General features: G+C 37.1%; 1 protein-coding gene across 2 annotated transcripts in view; it reads right to left on the bottom strand.

The window, feature by feature from the left end:
- Positions 1-588: 588 nt before the first annotated feature.
- Positions 589-20,180, bottom strand: part of LOC131076134 (dihydropyrimidinase) — an 80,439-nt gene continuing 60,847 nt past the window's right edge. For both annotated transcript variants that reach the window (XM_058013198.2, XM_058013206.2), the window contains exons 12-13: positions 1,250-1,406; positions 589-1,146 (exon numbers count right to left, since the gene is read on the bottom strand). In XM_058013198.2, coding sequence (XP_057869181.2) covers positions 946-1,146; positions 1,250-1,406 — 358 coding nt within the window. In that variant the 3' untranslated portion in view covers positions 589-945. The remainder of the gene's footprint in view (positions 1,147-1,249; positions 1,407-20,180) is intronic.

A 20,180-nucleotide genomic window follows, 5' to 3' on the forward strand; every position in this document is an offset into this window, starting at 1 on the left:
TTTCACTGCTAATGATAACTTTTTATTAGTATAAATAAAGAGGTACTTACACATTTCCTTGAGCTTTATAAGCATGCGTATGTTCAGAGCATGAAAATAATAGAAAAACATTCTTACTATTTTGGGCTTATTAAGATGGTTTGACCTTTTCGGGGGCTCTCAGCCCACTGGGGCTCGAACTTGGACCTTTTCCCTATAGACACTCCATCTCAATCAGTCAAGCTAAACTGACAGGTGGTGGTTGTTGCTGCGCCCACTGTTCTTGTTCTCGTTCCTGTTGTTGCTGCTGAAGATCTATTTTATTTATGCCAAAGACAATCATGGTGCAAGTACATATTCAACAGCAAAGATGCCCGGAGAAGATAAAGATGGTAAGTACTTTTGTGAAATCACACTATCATGTTTTTTTTGGACTAACACCCTCCACAATATGGGGCTAAGAAAGATAATAACTTGCCCACATTTAGTTGGTGTTTGATCAATTTTCCATTACATCACATATGCTTTTATGATAGTAATTAGACTACTAGTCACACCAAATGATAAACAGTCCACTTATTATGCCTCTTCGAACTCATACATGAATGATGAACTTCAATCCAAGAGTCCGTTACTATTAGAATTCACAAACATTTTTCAATTAGATTATAGAAATTCCTAAAGAGTGTGCCACTTTTGTATACTTGGTTGCTTTACAAGTTATTTTGTTGCACAAAAGCTACTCGATTTTCAAGTTTGTTGGTTTACATGTCTGTGTGCATAAAATAGATATAAAAAGACAGGAGGAAGTTGTGACAAATGTTTAATGCCTATAGCATAGAATGGTTGCTCTCTAGAGATTAGATACTACATGATATTAACGCATGTTCTACTTACTATTGCCTGATTTGTTTTTGTTAATATGTCGGAAGAAAAGAAAACATTAAGAACAATGCTAGAGTCAAACTAGCTTTCTGCAACATGAGAATTTTCTCGATGAACTGGAGCTCTTAGAGAAGATAAATACTCTGAATCCATTTTGTCAATGCCATCAAAGAGAGAACCAAAAGGAGGCATGGATATATATTGTCCTGATCCCCGTTCAACCATCAATTTCTCGTGTTGCCAAACAACTCTACCTCTTGAAATTGTAACCTCAACTTTTCCCTGCATAAAAAAATACATAAAACAAAAGCACATACTAAATTATCTCAGGAAACTCGAACTAGTTAATAAAATCTGGATAAGAAAATAACAAGATAATGATTACCTTTCCTATCCAACCTTCATAGACATTTGTGTCTATCTTTGAGTGATGAGACTTGGCATTTATTTGAAATGTTGCATTTGGGTTCAATATGATTATGTCAGCATCTGAGTTGGGAAGAATGGCCCCTTTTCTTGGATATATATTGAATATACGTGCACTGCACAAGGTGTCACACGAATAACAAATAATGTGAAATCAAGAGTTATGGATAGACATCTGAATCATACAATATCAGGAATAAGAAAATAAGTGAAACTTTATAGACTGAACTTTCTCTGGAATTAGTTAAGCCAAACAACTATAAGAACATTGGGTGGTCAACAGACAAGATCATTGCACTAATAACTGTTTCTAAAGTCATTAATTTTGGTTAGTGAACGCATATCTTTTTTTCATAATAAATTCTATTATGCTAATGATACTATTACATCGAACAAATCAATCCTTACATCAAAGCTTAGATGGGAATCAAAGGTGTGATCAGTTTTATTTTATATATCTTTAGAATCATTTATTAAATAAAGCTATTTAGCTGGTTTTTTCATACGACAACATATCTAGGTTAGAGGTTCAATCCTAGTAACAATGCAAATGTAAAGTTTAACAATTAAGTCCATGTTTTTCTTATTATGTTTAAGAATGCAAAAGAATTCTCTTAAGGGCATTTAGTTCTACTTCAAGTTGAAAGAAGAGAACTCTCCTAAATTTATCTTACTCAACATATCACTAGTCAATTTCTCAAAAATAAATCTTGTGCAACATTGAATTCAAACAAGTCAGAGAATTAAATGGTGAAATTAGCAATTAGCAATTAACAATGAGACATCCTCAAGGATCAAATCAATGCAATCTTACAAATAACAAGAGGTTACATTGTTTTTAACAATAAGTCCACAATAAGATCCCTAAATTCATTTATAATTATCATTATATAAAGCATAGATTACAAACTCATCAAGCACTCGCGATTTCCAAGGCTCCACCAGTGACTTGCAGGTTAACTCATGAGTCAAACAAACTCAATGAAAAAACACTGAAAACCCACCAGAAACTCACCAAAACTCACAGACGACTCACCAAGAAAAACACATGCTAGCGAAAATGCTGGCCAAAAAATGCCAAAACCTACGGAAAACACAAGACAGAGCCACAAGGGAAAACACAATTTTGCTGTGATTTTTTCCCTTAAAAACTTCACACAGACTCACAGATCACACATTGATTTCTCATTTGCCATCGAATTTGCCAAGTTTTTGCTGAGTCAAAAAATTTGGACTTGCCAAGTACTCTCCAAGTCTGAGTTTGCAAACTATAATATAAAGTGCTATAATACTTTTACATATAATTCCGAGTGACTCTTTGGTCCACTAATTTCTCACTCAAACCATTTCCCATACAGCTAATACTTTTCAGTTAAAGTTCATATTGTAAAAGTAGTAGGGCATGTTCTACTCCACTTAACACAATATGAGATTCTAGCTATTGGCAGCAGAATAGACAGGTAAAATTCTAATTTGAAATTGATACCCACATCAAAGCGTTTTAAGAAAATATTTATGCACGTGCCAATGAACGTATCATATTTTCACAGCAAAAAAGATGCTACAAAAAGAACAAGGGAGATATCCTTAAAAATTAGCAACGACACATAATTGACAAGTAAAGCTACTTGTACAGATTTGCTTGTAATGATGTGAATCCTACCTCTAGATATTCGAATGAATGTTATCAATATGTTACATGTCACTGTCAATATACAAAGTATCAGTTATCGATGTGATGCCTGTAAACCATGCCTAGCAGCTTAAAAATAAATTGATAGACAACTTAAGGGAACAATGTCCAAGGGGTTGGATTATATGTTACATGTCGCTGTCAATATACAAAGTATCAGTTATCAATGTGATGCCTGTAAACCACGCCTAGCAGCTAAAAATAAATTGATAGCCAACTTAAGGGAACAATGTCCAAGGGATTGGATTATAAATACGAGTGTCCAACATAGAGACAAGAGTATGCAATACAAGAGGAATGTTCACCAACATAGAGTTTAAAGGTCTATAAATCTCCTCAATATTTTTACTGTACATTTATTGTGATAAAGAGAAAAGAGTTTTGATGTTGGTTTAAATGGACAAGAACCATCATGTTTATAAGAATGGATTGTATGTACTTATGAAGACTAAATTCGTCAATGATAGGTGTAATACACTCTAAGGAGCTTTCAAGATGACAGTTACTTGATGACGCTCATTTTTTTCCATTGCACTTTTCAAAATAAAAATCATTTGGAAGATACACTACCAGAATAGTGTTAAGCTTGATGTAATGTTTCACAAAAGCTTTTACAATGATTCAACCAATTTCAAGTACTGACGTGTACAATGATCCTACAGTCTTTTATGCTGGAGTTATCAGAAACAAGAAATGGGAAACAACAGGAGGTTGGAGTGGTTGGGGTAGTTTTTCAGAGATGATTATACGTTTGTTTATTGATACACAATACTAATATCATACATGTACAATTTTTCCAGAAATTCATTATTTGTTTAAGTTCATACCCAAAAGGTAAAGACATTATGCAAGCTCATACATAATGCCTATCTCTATTATGATTCACTAACATACACACACACACACAATACATACCAAACAATAAAAACATCATTGCACTGCTAAACAATTACCATAAAGTATTTTAAAAACCAAATTCCATGAACTCAAAACATTAGATTCCTTAAATCTGAGACTATAAGATTATGTCACAATAAATGAGGCAGTATTTTCTCGTCAATACTGTTCACCTGGAATATGATTATGGAAATCCTACAAGAATCTGAAAAATTAAAATGAATATATGCCCTAACACATTATCAATATGATGATCAAATCACTAATCGTCAAAAGGATCCTCTATATCAATTGTCTGCAGCTCCAAATATCTGCCTTGCCCATGCCCACTGATTTAGCAGCCACTGCTACTCAAAAGTGCATCTCTGTCATCCTGACTGAACTCAGCTCATGAGTCACCATTGTTGTCAGCCAAATCAGACCCTAGAATCTTACATCCTGGGAAAATCCAAATGGCATTTGAGCATTTTTCGGTACAAAATGTAGACATTAAAATGAACATATACAAGATTCTCATTTTTGCTGCCAATTTTATCTCCCATCGTGGGATGAATCATGGTTTCCAAACTTTACGAGTACTCTCCAAGTTGCCAAGTACTCTCTATGCTTTTTGCTGGGCAAGTTTTTATAAGTTTAACTCTCACGTTTTTATAGACATGGGAAAAACACGGGTAAAAATGCTGACACGGGTAAAATGCTAGTTAAAATACGTTTTTTACACATTTTGGCATAAAACCATGCATTTTCTCTTTCAAGATATCAATTTATAATTTAAAATATTTTGTAATTGAACTTTACAAAATAAAAAATGTTTCTTTAATAAATTTTAATTTTTAGTACTTTCTAAGTTGCTGAGTTTTTGAGTAGTTTTTGCCGAGTCAAAAGTTTTGGGCCTGCCGAGTACTCTCCGAGTCCGAGTCTACGAAGTATGGGATGAATGAAGGTATATTAACCTCAATTTTGTGAACATAATGTCACCATTTTTAGCACTACGCTTTCCAGTGACTGTTAGCCTATCCTTGGATGCCCGTAGGCTAGATAAATGCAGAATTAGGGTTTCCAGCTTTTGTGGAGGTCTGTGTGAGCTGTTTGAAGATTGACTAGTCGAAATTCTACAATTCAGGCTGTGGATTCCTTCTGGGTTTTCCAAGAGCTTTGCAAGGGTATGGCATGCATTCAGTTTCAGGAAGTTTTTCAGAACTTACTATTTTTAGTAAGTTAGTGACAGCCGTCAAGGTTTCTAGGTTTTTTGAGCTCATGCTCAAGGTTCGAAGAGCAATCTTTTTGGAGTTGTTTTCAGAACTTACTATTTTTAGTAAGTGTCATTTCAAACAGTGCTATTTTTAGCAGTTCAGTGCAAAGCTCCAACCCAATTCAACTTGATAGTTTTCAGCACTTCAATTTCCAGCTCATTTGGTTTTGATCAGTCTTTGATTTTAAGATGATTTATTTAAATATTAATACTCTATTATAAGGTTAATATTTAAATTATTTGATGGTCGACTTAGGAAAGGGGAAAGCATATATTATTCAAAAGATTTTATTAATTCTCCTAAGTTAGGCGCCAAGGTTGGACGATTTATTTAAAGGGGATTGCTTAAGTTATATTGATATCTAAGTCATTTCCTTAATTATATGTGGGTGATTTTTGGTTGAGGAAAATATTTTATAAGTGAATTATTGTAAAGGCAAGATAGACGCCTCGAGAGGAAAAATAAGACAATTATATGATATAAGTCACTTTATTCTTTAAATGCCATAATACACTTTATCAATGTATTTTTATAAAGTGTATTTGCCACCAAGTAATGGGCAATTTTGGAGAAATGAAATGAAATGCAAATTAAGGAAATTGGAATGTGGTTGTTTAATCCCATATTGGAGGGAAAAGAAGTTTGACTTGAGGAAAAAGTTATAAATAAGAACCTTGGGCTCTCATTTTGGTATCCATTATTGTTATGATAACAAAGTGTTGTCAAAGTGCTATCAGACTCTGACTTCGAGGGATGCATACCTCCTAGTTCCTCAGTTTCGTGCTTGAGAGATAGCGCCTAGATGAACCTATGACTGTTACTCATCTAGAGGAGCAGATTGAGCTCAACAAAGATGAAGATTTGTGGTGTTTTGATTTCTGGAGTGCTGTTAGTGAGTTTTCAGATTGCTGATTTAGTGTGGCTGAAGCATATTTTTGCTCGTAGCTCCTTGTGAGTGTGTTTGTTCGTTCTCGGTATTTGCTTATTCATCTTCTCTGCCTTGGGTGATTCTTCCTGTAAGTTTGCATTGGTTTTCGTGATGTATTGAATTTTATTTTGCAAATCGAACGTATGCTTTGGTACGCCCTATGCTGGAGGTGCTTTGGGTTGTGTGTCTTGGATTTGGGGCATTGTTAGTTGTTGTTTATCTATTCTATCCTTATCACCTTCCTTGTATCTTTCATTTGCATCTAGTTTGGGGGTTTTCCGTTGAGTATAGAGAAAGATATGAGTGATTTGGTGGGTTTTTAGCTTGCTGGCCTGTGACTTTCCCTGTGTGTGGATGGTTTTTTCAGAATTCTAAGTTGTTAGTTTGGAGTGTATTTTGGGTGAGTGTGATTGGTTGGGTTTCTAGAGTTGTTTGGAGTGTTCGATGCAGCTGTAAGTCCTTAATCAGCACTTGGTTTCCACTTCTCTATTCAATGTAATGCTGGTTTGTAGTACTAACAGCAATTTCTTGGTTTTTAGCTGTCCCACTATCTAAGTGGAAGAAACTATCCTAGCCACCTGCTTAGATTAGCATCATTACTTAAATTCTGAATTTTGTGATGAACATTGTAGTGCTGATTAGTAGTACTATCAGCTCTTTATTATTGTAATTGCTCATCTTGTTCCCAGGCTAGCTTGCCGCCTATATTTTGGATATTGTAATACTGTCCTCTTGCTGCATAAGCAGTAGAGTTGATTCGAATTTCATTTCAGTCCTCCCGCCGAACAAGTGGTTGAGTGATTGCATTCTTCAGTTCTTTAGCTTGTCCTTGGCTGGTTTACTACCAAGTGATTGCATTGTTTTCATTATCCCACTGTATAAGCGGAAGGGCCTGGCTTGCCACCCGAAGATTGTAATCATTTTTAGTTATTGGCATCTAACGATCCCCTCAACACTATATGCTCTCACCCTCCCAAATTGGGCTCTCGGTGATCAAAAAGTGGAGGATTACTTTCAGTAGCATTTGGTTTTCATTTCCTAACCATAACAAGTGTTGTGTTGAATGTAACTGTGACAAAATCAAAAAAAAAATTGTGGGGACATTATAGTGAACAGGCAGATGAACTGGACACATATCAAGTGAAATAACATAACAAGAATAAATCAAATTGAACTTTCCTAATAGAGAATATGAAAGGTTAAGATTTTGAGAGTAGATGTTCTTGCCGCAAATAACCCAAACCTAATGCACAAAAGCAATGTTGCCTTTCTGAAAATGTCCATCTACTCTGATATATTTTACTGTACTATACCTTGATTTAAGCATGGTCAACTTTTGGATGATGGAATCTATCAAAAAAGGTGGGCCAGCTCTAAAAGACCTTGGTATCTTCCCATGGTTTATGACAAACCCATTTGGAATTAAGAAAAAGTGCCCCAACATGAATAGGCATATGGAGCATCTTCTCTCACTTTGGTGGATGCCTCTATTATATTTGAGGTCTCTACATGGCATGACAGTTGTTGTCCTCATTTTTGTTTTAAAAAATGAAGGACCATTACATAAAAATTTTGTGTAAAAATGAAAATTTTACTCTATGGAACACTTCCTGAGGCAGAATTTAGACTAATCCTTGGACTGGCTTAATCCTCTGTCCATCCTCAAACTACGTTTTGAATTTCGTCGCATTCTGGATTCGTTCGCTATGTCTTTCCTTCAATTTCAGGCTTTTTCGCCCTGACTACAGGTGGGAAATTTCTCTTGAATTGCAAGTTTTAATGATTTCCATTGTTTTGGTCTTTGTAGGGAAATTTTTGGCTAATTACAAGTGCACTTTATTGAAAAATAAAAACTTGTAATTTGCTTTTTATTTCCCCCTTGATGCTTTTTGGTTTTTTAAGTTAAAATAGGGATTTTTTGGTTAAGTAACAAGTAAACTTGTAATTCTCTTCTAAAACCCCTACTTTAATGGTTTTTACATGTAATAGGGATTTTAAACCCCTATTACATATGTGCAAGTTATTATAACTTGTTGTAGGGATTTTATTTTCCCTTTACAAGTAATTTTAAACTTGAACATCTCTCTCTAAAACCTGATTTTGCCTAGAATTGAAATAAAGTGACATTTAAAACTTGCTATTTTGCCCAAAAAACCTGATTTTCTCTATAAAGTGCATTTTGGAAGATTTTAAACTTGTAATTGCATTTTTAAAACCTGATTTTGCCTTGTTAATGAAAAAGTGCAATTGTAAACTTGTTATATTGCCCAAAAAACCCGATTTTCACCCATACATGCAAACTCGAACTTGTTCATCTTTCTAAAAAACCCGACCAGCCAAGAAAAACGGATTTGTTGAAGATTTCAAAGCAAATTTCGTGGAGATTTTTTAGGAAGGAGAGGCGTTTGGGATTCCATCCTTTTCTCATGCATTTGCAAACACTTTTCATGCCATTTGGGGTTTGCATTTACTGTTTTTTTGGTCTAAATCAGCAAACACGTGGTTCCTTGGATCAACGTTTTAGGCGATTTTTTCTTCACAAAGTAGAAAACTCCTAAGGCGTTTTTGCCTCTCTTGCCTAGGCGTTGAAGGTGGATGAAGATGTTGGCATTGTGTTGTCATTGATGTCAACCGGTATAGGATGTTACCGGTATCACTAACACTGATGTCAGCTAGTGAACAAGAGGTTGTTGGCATTAGAGTTTGATGTCAACTAGTATAGAAGATGGATCGGTATGGGAGATTGTATGGGAGAAGAATTAATGTTTTGTCATTGATGACAACCTAGTGACCACCCTCTTGCAGAAGGAAGAAGCTAGAAGTGCAGCAAAGTGATCACTCTGGAGAAAGGGTATTGATATAGTGTTGCAGACAACCGGTATGAAGAGATTACATGATGAGCATTGGTTATGCTGAAGCGGCATAATATTGTTTGGTTCACATCAACACCAGAGGAGAAGTTTGAGCAGGCCACCAGATTGCAAGTGTGAGGTTAACTAGCAGGACTCCCACCGGTTAAAGAAGTTGTCACAAGCTAGGTGATAGATTGACAGAGTATGTTCCCTCTGTGTGCAAGATGACATATGTCATGTGGATGATGCATACTCCCCTCGGTAATGTCATACTTATATCGATAGAATGATTCCCTAAGATAGACATGTCTGACAACCAGTCAAGGTGTTCCACCAGCAGTTCAGTAGAAGGCAGACATGAGGAGGCAACCGGTAGAATGAGAGAACCGGCAGGAAAGAGGAATTGGTAGGAAAGAGGAACAGGTAGAGTGTGTGGTCGGTGACCAAGCTAAACCGACAGAGTAGTGTGATGAGGTGGATACCGACTGTGATGCCACATGAAGAAGAAGTGGTGGATGAAACATGCACAGGTTGGTGAAGTAAGGTCGGTGAGGTAGTTGTGATTGGTTTGACATTAATGGTGACTACAAAGCTCGAGGTAGAGTTGCAGAGTTGTGCGGCTCGAGATCCAGGACAGGTTGATTGTGTGGATCGGAGTAGGTAAAGGAGACAGCTAGGCCATTTATGGTGAATTGACTGAGCAAAGCCGAAAGATCGATTGTCGGCTGCCGAAGAAGGAAGTCGTGTTCCGGAAGGCACATAAATGGCGGATATGTACAAATAGACATCTCTGAGTAGTGATCCGATCAGATTTGATTGGATTCAGTGTGTCTCGCGATCAGTGGAGAAAACCCTAAGGCGCCAAGTTTGAATTGGTTTTTGGCGGGAAGTCTGGGTTATAAATACGTGAGCCTAAGAGATAGATTGTGCTACTGAATGGAAGAATATTATGCTGTTGCAAAGTGACTAAGTGTTACTTCTACATGTGAGAGAAAAACAGCCTAGTGCTCAACAAGTATCTGAGAAGAGAGTAAGAGTGAGGGAGAATCTGGTTGAAGTGTTCAACCGGTAGAAGAGCAGAACCGGTAGTGTCTATAACGGGAGAGCAAAGGTGAAGGAAGCTGCAGAATAGGCAGGCATAGAACCGACTAAGTATAGTACTGGTGGAGAGCAGCAGACAGTTGAAGGAAGTGAGAATCGGCAGAGAGAAAGGTGAACCGGTAAGTAGCAACAGTGAGAAGAGAGAGCAGTGAGTAAGAAGAGAAGATCCAGCAGGATAGTGACTGAGTTGGTGAAGATTCAGTCAAAGTGAGCAGAGAACTGGTAAGGCTGAGGAGATACCTTACCGGCAGGGGAGATTGTATTGAGTTGTTACAAGATCCACTTGTAGCTAGATAACTACTTTTGTAATTGAAGTTTACATTGTGAACATTGAGTTGTAGCTCGATGCAGGGATTGTAGCTCCTTGGGTTGGTGCCCTAAACTTTGTAACAGTGTTTTCATTGTGAGGCTGGATTGGAGCAGTAGACTCCAATGGCATTGCTCACTGAGGTTTTTCCCATCTTGGGTTTTCCTCGTACATCCTGGTGTTATGAGATGCCTCTCTGTGTGTGATTGTTTTGAGTTGGTCTTCTTACTAACCGGTATGTCTCCATTGTGTTAGATCCCATAACCGGTATACAAACATAAGTTAGTTAAGGGTAAAAGATTAAGAACCATTGATTCACCCCCCCACCCCCCCTCTCAATGGTGCATTGTGTCTAACAGAAGATTCGACCCCTCCTTGGGCCATTTTATTTGCATTTGCTGCCATGTTTTTCAGTTTATGACGTTTTTGTATAAACGTGGCTAGGGTTTGGGATTGTGGTTTGTCTCTATTTAAGAGATATTCTTCTACCTTCCAAAGATTGATCATCTTTTGGAGAGGCATTTTCAGATTGAATCAAGGTATGATTTCTTTTCTTTTCTTGATTCTTTTTCTTGTTTTCTTATTTTCCTTTCTAGTTGTAAATTTGTAAATATGTTGTTCTTGCCCCAAAAATCGGTTTTGTGAGAGAGATTTTCCCCCTTGATAAGCAATTTTTGAATTGCATTGATCTTCCCTATTTTCCCTCTTTACTTGTATTCGGGATTTTAAATCCCGATTACAAGTTGGATGAAAATCTTTGTTCTTCCCTTACGGTTAAAAGAATTTAACCATTTTTGGTTAAAATTCCAAGTTGCAAAAATGAGAAATACCCATCCTTTCAAAATCGGGTTTTTAGAACCGGATTACATGTTGAAAGTTCTTCCCATTTTCATGAAAATGACATTCCCGGATCTTCCCATTTTTATCCATTCATGTCACCCATATCCGTACTTGCATTCGGGTTTTAAAAATCTGATTGCATGTATGCTCTTTCCAACTTGTATACTTGCAAAAATTTCCCCAAGATCCAAAATTGGTCAGAGTCAAGATTCCCCCATTCCCATTTATTTCCCATTTTTCTCTCACAAAAATCGTGAAGTGCAAGAGTTGAGGTTCTTCCCATTTGAAGAAGGAAAAATGTTAATTGCAACTGATTATGATGTTGCCTTAACACTTATAAGTCTTCATCACAATATTCCAAGTTGTCCTTCAATGTCGAATTTGTCGTCATCTTCAATTCCAAAAAAGATGAAGTATAAATATGACAAGTACCAAAACGAAGTTGCACCTTCCCAAGTTTCCTCTCCTTTGGATCGCATAAGAGATACGGAGATAGGGCATGTGGATATGTTAGAATTTGTCAAGAGGGTTGAGGATCCGCAAGATAGCAATATGTAGCGGCTGTTGGACAGCCATATCCATCACGCATCTTCTTTCCCAGTGGCTGCCCTAGAACCTGAATTTGTTCTCGCTTGTGCCCATCACTTTGACAAGGAGACAAGAACCATTAAAAATGATGATGGTGAAGCAATAATCCGCCTTGACGCAGACACAATTGAGAAAGTCTTCAGAATACCTCCTGCGCTTGTTTATATGGAAGTCTCCAAAGATAGTGCAGCTGAATATTATGTGAAAAGAGAGAAGGATTGCAAACGTCATATCAACAGGTGGATCCATGAGCCACGAGCCGCCTTCTCAAGGTGGGCTAAGTTGTATCGCTATGACTTCAAATGGGAGATTGGGGACATCATTACTCTCCTCAGCAAGATAATGGGCCTTGAACATTCTAATGTTTTTGAGCCCTGGATGTACCAGTTCATCATGTTCATAAAGCAGTCCCATCATATATCATGGGGAAAAGTCATCAACGATGCCTTGTGTGAACAACTTTCAGCAGTCTCTTCCACCATGACTTTCTACATGAACTCATATTTGGTGTACTTGGCAGTGTCACTCAGACATTTTCCAGGTCTTTCTATCAGGGGTGTGGAAATATTATGATCAACTGCCTTTGAGACCTAGCAGATTGCATTTCAGAAGGGTTCAAGATGCATTCTTCAGTTACTCCATGTGTCAGTTTGACATAACTCTGAAGAACAAAAGGGTATCGGATGAGGCATGGGAAAGGGTGAGTGAGTATGGATGCTTGTTTCTTCAATTCCCGACCTTTACCTATATGAGAATTGGATGCTATACTGGGAAGCCATACATGCTCCCTAGATACCCAACTGATAAGATCATTCTTATGGAGTTGGGAAGACAGATCATGGCTGTCCACACTCATCAGTCCGTCAAACATAAGGTTGGAATGGGGATCTCTACAACAAACCCATTAAAAATTGGCCGGTATTCTCTTGTCACATCCGTTAAGGCCAAGGCCATGGAGACCGAAATGCAGGAGATTAAACTCAAAAGGTTTAAAGCCAGGGCAGATTTTGACTATCGGGGTATGAAGGAAAAGATCAAGAAGTCCTTCGTGCACGTGCATCGTATGGAGGATATATGGGTAGATCTTCGAACATAAGCAGAGGTTCTAAAGATGGATTACTGCAGGCTTACTGTTGAGTAGGTTATTGATTTCAACTTAGTGGATATTCCACAAGAGATGATTGACGATGGGCACGTACTTGATCCTGAATATATTTCACGAAGGGTTGAGGAAGCTCCACTTCCTTTAATCCAATGGTCACACAAGGAGTGCATATCCATTCTTGAGAGATTTCAGCCTATCTTGGCTAACACCAACGCTTGGTTGAAAAGTAATGGTCTTAGACTTATTAAAATCAAGGTTAGAAAGGAAGATGATTCTACTGGGCCTCTTGGACGTAAGTCTAAGATCTAGGTTGACAACAAGGAAGGCACATCATCTTCTAGCACTAGGATCAAATTGCGAGTTAATTGAGCAGTAGTGCTTCCTCCTGAGGAGGCGACAGTTCATGGAAAAGAAAAGTCACGGTTCTATGTTCAAGTGATTGATCTTGATAATCCAGAAGAAGGGCAGCAATCTGATGATGCTCCTAAGTCTCCAGCTTCAGACTCACCTCACGAGATCCCTTCCTCAGTTTCCACTGAGACGCCCCTTTCTCCTCCTGACTTAATGGTGGAAGAATCTCCTCAGAATGCCATTCCTATTTCAGCATACGAGCCGCCTCCTGATCATCAACAAGAGAGTGTGTTAGAAGTTCCTGAAGATACTCCTGCATGTATCTAGCTATCAGAGATTGATACCTCCACTTCTGGTTTTGAAGAATTTATGAGGCAATCTTCATGCCCATTGGTTATTGAACAGACCATGGTCACCATCCAAGCAGATACTCCTCCCAGGATGACCACAATTATTCAAACAGAAACTGCTTCTCCTTTGCCTACAGCAGCTATTGAAGGAGAGTTGATGGCTTTACCTCCATGGCTTAGTTCTTTTACTCCAAAATGGAAGAAGCAATAAATCTCACCTGATGCCTTTGATTATTAGCAACTTAAACAGTCTAGACCCAAGGTTGCTAAAAAGGCCAAGACTATCTCCAAAGTAACTGTTGACAGCAACAAGATGAAGGTAGTTGAAATTGTTGAACCCATTGCAGATAAGCCACTTGAAGAGATGTTAGCTGCTGATTACAAAGTTACAAGGATAGAATTGGGTAAGCAAATGCATGAAGTGATTAAACATGATGCTCAATTTTCTGTAGCTTCACTGGTACAACGGTGTGATGAACTTCTAGCAAAGAAAGACAAGCTAGAAGAAGAAAACCGGCAACTTGTGGCAACTGTTCATAAAATTACAAAACCTGCTGCTGAAGGGAGTAATCCCACAAGTTCTTCCGGTTCCCGAGAGTCAATTTGTAGAGTTGAAAGGGCTGCTCAGAAAGTGAAAGCATTGGATTCTTGGGTTGATCAGCTTCATGATCTATGTGCACGAGTGATGAAAGATATTTTTCAGATGATGTCTAAGTTGGAGACCATTGAAGAGAAATTAAGTCATACCTCCAACGTTTTTAAGAAGAATCTGGAAAGTGTTGAAGGTAGTTGGACAATCTGGCGCACCATGCCTCAACAACAGTTGAGTGTTCTACAGGAGCATGCCATTATCTCTTCCAGGGTCATGTACTTGGAATTTGAAGAGCTTCTAGAAAATAAGGCCCTTGTTCTTAAATCCCTCATTGACGAGATTGGTGATACAATGGGATTACGAGGTGAAGTTTTCCAAGATATTGTTTCTCATTGTGAAAAGGCCTCTTGCAACATAATAAGTCAGGATGGAGAGCTGATACCAAAAGAAGAAGTTCTTGTAGATTTACAGATGAAGATTCATAATGAATGGAGGAGCGAACAATTCTCAGCTGCTTCAATTCAAATTTTGATGAAACACCAAATCTTTTTGCATGAGATTCAGTCCATCTTGGAGAAGGACAACTCTACGCTCCTCCGATGCCATGATTCTATTGTGAAGACCATGGTTGTTGCCAAGAACACCCATGAACCGGATCCTAATGAACTACGAATGATCATCCAGAAGTTTGAAGGATTCATGTCTTTACGTGCTGCAGCTTAAGTGTTTTTCAACACTTAGTTGTATTTTTCCAGATTTGTAATCTTCTAGTTGTAGTTTTTCTTTTGACAAGTTACATGTAAAAGCCTTTTTGTAAAATGCAAGTTAAGTCATTACTTGCACTTTTGTAAATACATGTAAGGCAACTTCAAGTTGTGTTCAGTTAGGATTGTAGTTGGAATAAGTCTTAGTTAGTTATTGAATAAGTCTTGGTGGTTGAGAGTGAAGAGCACACAGTTATACTGAGAGGGGGGGTGAATCAGTATAATGAAACTTTTCAATTCAATATTTTATATGATAGAATCAATCACTAAAAATAATTTTGCATATGAACACAATAACACAAAGATTTAAGTGGAAACCCAATGCGGGAGAAAACCACTGAAAATGAATGCTATATATTTATGTTCTTTTACAATTTTGTGAGCACCAACCCATTGGAAGCACCAACTCCCTAACTCTGTTTTGTGAGCACCAACCCACTGGAAGCACCAACCCCCGAACTCTGTTTTGTGAGCATCAACCCACTAGAAGCACCAACCCCCGAACTCTGTTTTGTGAGCACCAACCCACTGGAAGCACCAACTCTCTCTACTAAAATTGTGAGCACCAACTCACTCTTCACAAATCTAATTTTCCATCTTGAACATGTTGCTGTAACAATGGATGATGGACAATGGTAACACTCTTTAAATCTGCATACACATCTTCTTACAAATATGTCACAATTCCTTTCTTAAATCTGTTGTAAGCTGATCATAAATCTGCCTTACTCTTCATTTCAAATCTGCATGTGCTAAGTTTATATATCTGCTATTATATTCTAAACTTATGCTCTTTTAGGACTGATTGTTCATGTTTCTCTTTGCACATCTCTTACTTCACCTACGTGAGTTATACTTTCAAAAATCCACAGTTTTATACACAATATATATGTCCAGCATTTTCAACTTCCTTCTCAAAGCATTTTTAAAAATTCATATATATATGTGCTCGTTCCACCAGTTGCAAACCAACATGACTTTTAGTTTGAAAAGTCATATCCTTCAATATTTTAATAACTTCTTTTTGTTAAATTCTACTAATAAACTTTTTACGGGAGTATTTGTTTGCCAAACACTTTTGTTTATATTAATAAACTCTTATGCCACTATACCTTAGACAATACTTTTCATAATAAACAAACGACCGAACTTAATGAAGCCCGATAATATGTATTGTAAAAATAAGGTATGCAATTTATTTACAATATTATTTTCTCCCAGCCGGTATTAAGTTCGTTCCGCAAAACACAAAGTTTAATAATTTTTGCTGTCGAGATTTATTTTTGGTTTTAATACCATTGATAATATGTGATGAATATAAGCCGCTATACAACACTTTTAATTTTGCCGCTCCATATCTATCTCCGCTTTAATTAATTTAAAGTGTGCCGCCGATAATATTGTTCAATATATTAACGCTCATGAGGTGCCGTAAAAAATACTTGGTTAATACATCCGCCATCAAAACATTTTTTCGCTTTAATAAACTTGCAGCTATATTAATATATTTGCCAATAATTATAAATTCTTTCCATATTATATATCGGGTAATAAATATGTCGGATTATTTATAAAGTATTTCCATTAATAGTTTTCATTTGATTTCTATTTTTGCCTTCAGATAATGATATAGATATGAACCATGCTCACTGTAATCTTCTGCTTCATCGTGCTGATTTGCCAAGAAACTTCCAAACCAACACCCGGCTCTAGGATATATTTTAGATACTTTCATTCTTTCTGTGATGTCATTTTAGATGCTTCCTGCTTTCAATTAATTTGACATCAATGACAATACTTGCATCAATCTCCCCCTTTGTCATTGATGGCAACCTTACAATCCAGATTGCTCCCCCTCAAACCAACACTCCCCCTATCTCCAATTTCTCCCCCTTTGACATCAATGGCAAGGGATTTTCTGTTGTTTGTAACCTGCCCCTTTTTAATGTATGCTTCATACGAAGTGCTTACTAAGAGGATGAGAGTGATATTACTCCCAATTTATCCCTTAGGTACTGAAAAGTCTCTTTTGGAAGAGGCTTTGTAAAGATATCTGCTAATTGTTCCTTTGTTGGAACATATTCCAACTTTACTTGCTGCTCAAGAACCTGGTCTCTTAAGAAATGAATTTTGATAGGGATGTGTTTTGTCCTGGAGTGCATCACTGGATTCTTTGACATACTGATTACACTTGTATTATCACAATAGATAGAGATAGGATGATCATACTCAATCTTAACATCTTGCAAGGTTTGTTTCATCCACAATACTTGCGTACAACATGCTGCTGCTGCAATGTACTCTGCCTCTGCAGTAGATAGAGATATTGAAGCCTGTTTCTTTCTCAATCAGGATACAAGGTTATTGCCAAGGAAAAAGGCTCCTCCACTGGTGCTTTTGCTATCATCCTTGTCACCTGCCCAATCAACATCTGTGTATGCTTTGAGAGTGAAATCATCACATTTTGGGTACCACAATCCAAAATTCATTGTACCCTTCAAATACTTGAAGATTCTTTTAACTGCCTGTACATGTGTTTCCTTTGGTGATGCTTGATACCGTGCTGCTACACCAACAGCTTGCATAATATCTAGCCTGGTAGTTGTTACATATAAGAGACTTCCAATCATGGATCTATATTGAGCTGACTCGCATTAAGGGATTCATCATTTTTACTAAGTTTGCAACTAGTGACCATAGGAGTATTGACAGGATGGCAATCCTCCATTCTGAATTTCTTCAACATCTCCCTAACATACTTAGTCTGTGAGAGAAATATCCCTTCATTTGATTGTGAAATCTGCAATCCCAAGAAGAAAGAAAGTTCTCCAAGCATAGACATTTAGAATTCTTTTTGCATGTTAGAAGCAAATTCTTCACACATTTGATTCTTACTACCACCAAAAATGCTATCATCTACATAAACAACTACAATCAGCAAATGATTACCTTCACATCTGAAGTACAAATTACTGTCTGCTGCTCCTCTTTTAAACCCTTGTGTTTGAAGGTAGTTTTCTAGTCTGGAGTACCATGCTCTAGGGGCTTGTTTGAGACCATAGAGTGCCTTCTTTAATCTGCATACATAATCTTCCTCTTCTGACAGGATAAATCCTTCGGGCTGTTCAATATACACTTCCTCTTCTAAATCGCCATTTAGAAAGGCTGATTTCATGTCCATTTGATAGACTTTGAAACCTTTATGACTTGCAAGATCTAGAAACATTTTGATAGCTTCCAATCTGGCAACTGGGGCAAATGTTTCTTCAAAATCGACTCCCTCCACTTGTGCATAACCCTTACACACAAGCCTTGCCTTATTTCTTGTAATTTCGCCATCCTCATTCATTTTATTGCGAAAAACCCACTTGGTCCCAATGACATTTTTGTTTGAGGGTCTTGGAACAAGCTCCCATGTGTGATTTCTTTCAATTTGGTCCAACTCCTCATTCATAGCATTTACCCAATACTTGTCTTCACTAGCTTCATCAAAATTCTTTGGTTCTATCTTAGAAAGTAGACAGAAATGAGCATGTTCTATGATAGTAGCTAGTCTCCTCCTTGTCTGAATGTTTGTATCCAACTCTCCAATAACGAAGCTTTCTGGATGATTTTTCTGAACAAACTTTGATGGAGTTTTTGATGGTGTTTTTAAAGGTGTCTTTGATGGTGTTTTTGATGGAGTTTCAAAACTTTCTTGTTCCTCATTTTCACTTTCTTCTTTTAATTCTTCTTCATCACTTTGTTCCTTAGGATGATCTTCTATAGCTTTCTCAAATTGTTTTCCTTCATCTATCTTCACATTAGCACTTTCAACTATCTTGTGAAGTCTTTTATTGTAGCATTTATAAGCTTTGCTTCTGGTGGAATATCCAAGAAAGATTCCTTCATCTGACCGGGCATCAAACTTTCCCAAGTCCTCTTCATCTCTTCTAATGTAGCAAGTGCTGCCAAAAATTCTAAAATAATCAACAGTTGCAACCCTTCCTTTCCATAGTTCGTATGGTGTCTTGTCGTTGTTTACCCTTATTTGCGCTCTATTCAATATGTACACTGCTGTGTGAATTGCTTCTTTCCAAAAAGTGTCTGCAATCTTTGATTCATTCAACATAGCTCTTGCCATTTCCTGAACTGCCCTATTCTTCCTTTCAACAACTCCATTTTGTTGTGGAGTTCTTGCTGCTGAAAGTTGTCTTCTTATTCCATGTTTTGTGCAAAAATCTTCAAACTCATTTGAAGTGAATTCCCCTCCTCGGTTTGATCTAAGACACTTAATTTTGACATCCATCTCATTTTCAACTAACTCTTTGAAGGCTTTAAATTTTGTAAGAGCTTCAGATTTTTCTTTTAGAAAGGCGACCCAAGTCATCCTAGAGTAATCATCTATGAGTAGCATAAAATACCTTTCCCCTTGCAGACTTTTTGTTCTGGTTGGTCCGCATAAGTCTATATGTATCAGCTCTAGAGGCTTTGAAGACGAGTATTCTTTGGATTTAAAACTTACTCAAGTTTGTTTCCCAAATTGGCATTGTTTGCAAATGACATTAGATGGTTTTGTAATTCTAGGCATATCCCTTACTGCTTCCTTTTTGCTGATCTTGACAAGATTGTCAAAGTTAAGGTGGCCTAGCCTTTTGTGCCATAGCCAGTTTTCATCCTCTTGAACAAAATTACACGTTTCTTCATTTATTTCATTTAGAATATATAAATTATTTGCAGTTCTATGGGCATTTGCAATGATTCTTCCATTCTTTTTAATCTCACATCCCTTAGACAAAAATGCCACACTATGTCCTTGATCACAAAGTTGGCTAACACTTAATAAATTTTCTTTTAAGCCTTTGACATATAGCACATTCTCAATTTTAGTCTTTCCATAATCTAAACTAAGTGTTCCTTTACCTTTTATTTCTCTTTTTGTGTTATCACCAAACCTTACTGATCCTTCATCTGCTGGTTCAAAAGAGATGAATATGTTTTTGTCCCCTGTCATGTGCCTTGAGCATCCGCTGTCTACATACCATCTATCCTTCTTGTTCTTTGCATGAAGAGCTATTTGAACAGATAAGGATTCTTTCTCTTCGTTGTTTTTTCTTCCAAGTCATTCTAGATGTTTCCTCCTTTTTGATAGGTACATCTCCCTTTCTTGGTAAACTAGGGAAGATAGTTCGGCAGAATCTAGTTGTGTGTCCAAAATTGTGACACTTATAACATATTACATCATAATTCATTAGAGGAGAAAATGAATTATATTTCTTTGGAGTGAAGT

This window comes from Cryptomeria japonica, chromosome 10, assembly GCF_030272615.1.
Source record: "Cryptomeria japonica chromosome 10, Sugi_1.0, whole genome shotgun sequence".
Taxonomy (NCBI): Eukaryota; Viridiplantae; Streptophyta; class Pinopsida; order Cupressales; family Cupressaceae; genus Cryptomeria; species Cryptomeria japonica.